The 6140-nt window shown below is 47.6% G+C and overlaps 1 protein-coding gene across 1 annotated transcript; it reads right to left on the bottom strand.

The window, feature by feature from the left end:
* Positions 1-535: 535 nt before the first annotated feature.
* On the bottom strand, positions 536-5725 carry LOC147884269 (pentatricopeptide repeat-containing protein At2g39620-like). Its single transcript, XM_087399105.1, has one exon. It carries the CDS (start codon positions 5368-5370, stop codon positions 1645-1647), a length of 3726 nt encoding a protein of 1241 aa, XP_087255231.1. The 5' UTR covers positions 5371-5725; the 3' UTR covers positions 536-1644.
* Positions 5726-6140: the final 415 nt, after the last annotated feature.

Genomic DNA, 6140 nt, shown 5'->3' with positions numbered 1-6140 from the left:
ATTCCTCTTTCTTCATTTGTTGTCTCTGTTAATAGCAAAAATGATTTAAGCGTGTTTGAACACCGTGAATTAAGAATGTTGTTAGATGATTTCATGGATGTATTCCCCACACAACTGCCGAAAGGTTTACCTCCAGAACGGGTAGTAGATCATCACATAGATTTAGTACCTCAAGCTCAACCTATTAGTATTTTACCTTATAGGATGAGCCAACTCGAGGAGGACGAGTTGGCTTCACAGCTACAAGATTATCTAAATATGGGCTATATTCACCCAAGTAAATCACCCTAGGGTGCACCTGTCCTCTTAAGAAAGAAGAAAGATGATTCATGGAGAATGTGTAGATTATAAATGATTGAATAAAGTGACAATTAAGAATAAATACCCCCTTCCTTGTTCAAATGATTTGATAAACCGTTTGGCTAGAGCAAAGTACTTCACTCCCCTGGTGCTAGGTCTGATCCTGGATTGAGTCGCGAACGCGTGCCTGCATCTTAAAGCAGCCCAAGGCCCAACAACAGATCGAAGGCCTCTAGGCACCACCTGGTAGTATGGGACACTAGGCTGGTCAGGATTTGGTTGGGAGTTCATGCAAGTAGCTCAACTCGTGGCTCGGAGGGGACATCTCTAGATTCGGGATCATATCTTGTAGGGTCATGGTTGGGTGTTGAGCAGCCTGCTCAGATTCCTCACGTTTGGTGTGTTCTTGTGTTTGGTTGTAGGTCACAGGTTTCAGGAGTGCTAGGGTCCTGTCACTCACCCCTCCTGCTACGTGCCTCTTGAATTAGGGCTTCAATGGCTTTGCAAAGAGCCTACAATGATCTTAAACACCCTTGCTGCTACACTACTTGAATGAGCTCTACACATGCACTAAGGGCTGCTGCAGAGTTATTTCTGATTGCAACTGAATTGTTCTGGCGAATCAGCTCAGCCGCGCCTTGCTGACCAGATCTGGCTGACCCCAGGGACTGGTTGGGGCCTCTAAAAGCCCCAATTGCCAGCCCTATTTGCTGGTCTTCCCAGCCATCCATTGGCCCCTACAATTGGCCCCATGAGCAGCCCCAAGGATTAGCAGTCCATGTGAACTATTTGGCCCTAAGTGAGTAATATGCTGCTCAATGGCATCCTCTCTCTTCTCCCATTCATGCCAACAGGTGTCACTCCCCGTCGCACTCTTCAACTGGGGGCTTACATGCGGGAGTTGACCCTACTACAACAAAGTATGGGTATCCCCTAGGGTGTGTTTCTCAAAGGACCTTCCCCTCGATTGCCACAGCATCAAGCCGGTGATGCTGGAGAGGAAATTCCACTAGCTGGAGCCAGAGATTCTATGCTTGAGTCCCTAATTGAGCCTCTACCTGGAATTCTATGCTAGAGTTATGCTTCCCATGCCTTTTCATTGGAGGCTTTGCCCAGCCCACCCTGTCAGACGTCCTTCTGTATTTATTGTTCCTGTACAGCTAAGCCCTTGATTCTGGCTGAATGGTTGCACCATTCCTTTGTTGCTAGCTAGCAGAAGCGAGGGCATTGCTAGCTAGCAACACGGGGAAGTCCTCTTATTGCACATATCTTGATTGTCACACATCGGTTCCTCCAAAACAAATGCCCAGTACCACCAATGTCGATCCACCAACTCTGCCCTACCTACTTCCATGCTTGTTCTATCATCTCGACCTTCTTATCTTCCTCCTGCATGTGAGCTTTTGCATAGATGTTAGACATCAAAACATAAGCTGAACCATCCTCGTCCGCCAATCGCGTTGCATGTTCAAAGGCCAGTCTTCCAAGCTCCACATTATCCCATTTTTGACAAGCACCCAACACTGTACGCCACACCACGATATTAGGATGGAAATGCATCTTCTTTACTATCGCTACCGCCTCACCTAATTGGCCTACACGACCAAGGAGATCAACCATGCCAATGTGGTGCTCAATAGTTGGAGTGATGCAATAGTCTTTGCTCATGGCCTCAAAGTACTTTTGGCCCTTTTCCACTCGACCCAAGTGACTGCATACAGCAAGAACAATAGAGAATGTGACCCCGTCTGGCTTTACCCCTTCTCCTCTCATTCTCTCAAGCATATGGAAAACAATTTCACTCTCTCCTAGCTGGGCATATCCTGCCATTAGTGCATTCCATGGGACAGCATCTCGAACCAGCAGCTTGTCAAACACTTCCCTTGATTCTGCAAGTGCGGCACATTGGGCATACATATCCACCAAGGTGTTCCCAACAAAAGACCACCTTTCCAGCCCCTTCCTGGCAATGATGGCGTGTATTGCTCTGCCATTGTCTATAGCTCCTATGCTGCCACAAGCTTTCAAGCAACAAACAAACGTGACAGCATCTGGAGAAAGACCCTCCAGTTGCATCTGTTCGAGACATTTCAGTGCTTCCTCATCAAACCCATGCTTCGTATATCCTGCCATTAGTGCGTTCCATGAAACTTCATCTCGATCTGGCAGCTTGTCAAACGCTTCTCGTGCTTCTGCAAGCGCAGCACATTGGCCATACATATCCACCAAGGTGTTTCCAACAAAAAGATGTCTTTCCAGGCCCTTTCTGGCAATCTCGGCATGCATTGCTCGGCCCTTGTCTATGGCTCCTATGCTGCAACAAGCTTTCAAGCTGCAAACAAATGAGACAGCATCTGGAGAGAGACCTTCCAGTTGCATCTGTTCGAAACAATTCAGTGCTTCCTCACCAAGCCCATGCTCCACATATCCTGCAATTAGTGCAGTCCACGAGACCTCATCTCGAACTGGCAGCTTGTTGAATGCTTCCAGTGCCTCTGCAAGCAAGTCACATTTGGCATACATATCCACCAACGTGTTGCCGACAAAAAAATGTCTTTCCAGCCCCTTTCTGGCAATCTCAGCATGTATTTCTCGGCCCTTGTCTATGGCTCCTATGCTACCACATGCTTTCAAGCTGCAAACAAACGTGACAGCATTTGGAGAGAAATACTCCAGTTGCATCTGTTTGAGACAGTCGAGCACTTTCACGCAAAAGCCATGCTTGGCATATATTGCTATTAAAGCATTCCACAAGACCTCATTTCGAACTGGCAGCTTATCAAATGCCTCTTGTGCTTCTACAAGCAAGCCACATTTAGCATACATATCCACCAACCACCTGCCAACAACAAGATGTCTTTCCAGCCCCTTTCTGGCAATCTCTGCATGTATTTCTCGGCCTGCATCAATGGCTCCTATGCTGCCACAAGCTTTCAAGCTGCAAACAAATGTAACAACATTTGGAGAGAGACCCTCCAGCTGCATCCAGTTGAGACAGTTCAGCACGTCACCACCCAGCCCATGCTTGGCATATCCTGCCATTAGTGAATTCCATGAGACTTGGTCTCGACCTGGCAGCTTGTCAAACGCTTCCCATGCTTCTGCAAGCAAACCACATTTGGCATACATATCCACCAAGATGTTCCCAACAGAAAGATGATTTTCCAGCCCCTTTCTAGCAATCTCAACATGTATTTCTCGGCCCCTGTTTATGGCCCCTATGCTGCCACAGGCTTTCAAACTGCACACAAATGTGCCAGCATCAAGAGAGAGACCTTCCAGTTGCATCTGCTCGAGGCAGTTCAGTGCATCCTCACCAAGCCCATGCTCGGTATAACCTGTCACTAGTGCGTTCCACGAGACCTTGTCCCGAACTGGCAGTTTGTCAAACATTTCCTGTGCTTCTGCAAGCGAACCACATTTGGCATACATATCCACGAGGGTGTTGGCAACAGATAGATGTCTTTCCAGCCCCTTTCTGGCTATCTCCGAATGTATTTCTCGACCCTTGTCTATGACTCCTATACTGCCACAAGCTTTCAAGCTGCAAACAAGCGTGACAACATCTGGGGAGAGACCCTCCAGTTTCATCTGTTCAAGAGAGTTCAATACGTGCTCACCAAGCCCATGCTTGGCATATCCAGCTATAAGCGCATTCCAGGATACCTCATTACGAATTGGCAGCTTGTCAAATGCTTCCCGTGCTTCTGCAAGCGACCCACATTTTGCATACATGTCCACCAAGGAGCTGCCAATAGCAAGATGTACTTCCAGCCCCTTTCTGGCAATTTCCGCATGTATATCTCGGCCCTTGTCTGTGGCTCCTATACTCCCACAGGCTTTCAAGCTGCAAGCAAATGTGACAGCATTTGGATAGAGACCCTCCAGTTGCATCTGTTCAAGACAGTTCAGTGCTTCCTCACCAAGCCCCTGCTCGGCATATCCTGCCATTAATGCAGTCCAAGGAACCTCATTTCGAACTGGGAGCTTGCCAAACGCTTCTTGTGCTTCTGCAAGTGAGCCACATTTGGCATACATATCCACTAAAGTGCTGCCAAGAAAAAGCTGTCTTTCAAGCCCTTTTCTGGCAATCAGGGAGTGTATTTCTCGGCCCTTGTCTATGGCTCCTGTGCTGCCACAAGCCTTTAAGCTGCAAAGAAATGTGACAGCATTTGGAGAGAGACCCTCCAATCGCATCTGTTTGAGACCGTTCAGCACTTCCTCACCAAGCCCATGCTCCGCAAATCCTGCCATTAGTGCATTCCAGGAGACCTCATCTTGAAATATCAGCTTGTCAAACACTTCCCGTGCTTTTGCAAGTGAGCCACATCTGGCATACATATCTAGCAAGGTGTTGCCAACAAAATGATCTCTTTCCAGCCCCTTTCTGACAATCTCGATGTGTATTTCTCCGCCTCTTTCTGCATTTTTCAGCCTAGCACAAGCCTTCAGTACGGCCACAAAGGTATACTTATCAGGATGTACAGATTCCTCTTGCATTTTCTGGTAGAGGTTGAGGGCATGCTGTGAATCCCCATGTTCGATATAGCCCGAGATGAGAGACGTCCAAGAATAGACGTTCCGATCAACCAAGTTGTTAAAGACCTGCTGAGCATCCCAAATGCTTCCAACTTGGACCAACATTGGGACAAGGTAGTTCCCGAAAGATCTATGATCTTCCAGCCTACATTTGCACATGTAGGCATACAAACGCTCGGTATAAGCTTGATCCTTCAATGTTCTGCACTTGTGCAAGATGCGTGTAAGGTCCTGAATTGAAGGCGGCTGGGGCATCCGTTCCATAAACGTGAGTGCCTTTTCTAATCTAAGCGCTTGCATGCTACTCTTCTTGCACACCTCTTGTGCTTTAGATGCATTTGCCTTTGCTGGAGACCTGGGGGGAAACTTGCCACACACCTCCACCAAGCCCTGGTCTTGGGCTTGACCAACGTATGCGTTTGCCTTTTTCTCGAGCACATCTTTAACCAAACCTGGATTGTACCAGCCGTGTATCATACGTTTGAAATCTGGAGAGGCTGGGCTTGTCTGTTGTTCAGATTGACAAGGCATTGGTCTATCCAATGTTCAGCTCCACTTGGGCAAATCACTCAGTTCAGACCCGTCCCACATTTACTTTGCTCTCTCAGCTGTCCCACCACTGGGAGGGATCCATGAAGTGCTCCTTCCCTAAACGCTTGGTCTTTGAGCCACCTACCACAACGAAAAGCTGGGTGTTGCCCGAAAGAAATATTTTACCAACCGGTAAAAATGAGGAGAACCCTCCTTATGTACTGAATTACCCATGTAAAGACAGAAAAATCGTAGGAGTGTTTTCGCGATTTCGTGCCTCGAACGTCGGCAATAACTGAATGGGAACATCGTCCTTGGGGGAATCTATCGAGGTGGCAGCTCAGATGAGGTGCCAAGTGTGGATATCCGCGACAGGGGTCTAGACTCTGACTCCTCCTGTATATGAGGAAGCCGAGAGAGGATCTAACAAGATGGCTGCGGTGATGATGAGAATCATGATGATTAGATCATCATTAAGAGTACTGAACCTGTGCTTTGCACGGGCAAAGATACATGACCATCCTCAACCACTCCCCATCTAAAGTTGGAAATTAAATTCTTAAGTTTTGGCTAAGTCTTAACCCCATGGCTGTGCCACCTTCCATCTCCTCCTTTCATTCCATTAACCTTCCAATTCAAATCCTTTATAGAGCCAATCCTTCTATTTTTTTGCAAGCGGAGAAGCTCATGGACAACCTTGGGAGGCCGACCGTGGATTGCAAATGGGCTCTCGAATTGCATTGGTGGAGATCCCAGTTTGACATATGTCC

This window comes from Dipteris shenzhenensis, chromosome 27, assembly GCF_047967505.1.
Source record: "Dipteris shenzhenensis isolate YYH24624 ecotype China chromosome 27, Dip_SZ_1.0, whole genome shotgun sequence".
Taxonomy (NCBI): Eukaryota; Viridiplantae; Streptophyta; class Polypodiopsida; order Gleicheniales; family Dipteridaceae; genus Dipteris; species Dipteris shenzhenensis.
Note: the sequence above shows the minus strand (reverse complement) of the source record. Positions and strands in the feature narration are given on the sequence as shown.

Excerpts from the sequence above, each read along its gene's own strand:
- LOC147884269 (XM_087399105.1), bottom strand. The coding sequence starts at position 5,370 with ATGCCTTGTCAATCTGAACAACAGACAAGCCCAGCCTCTCCAGATTTC.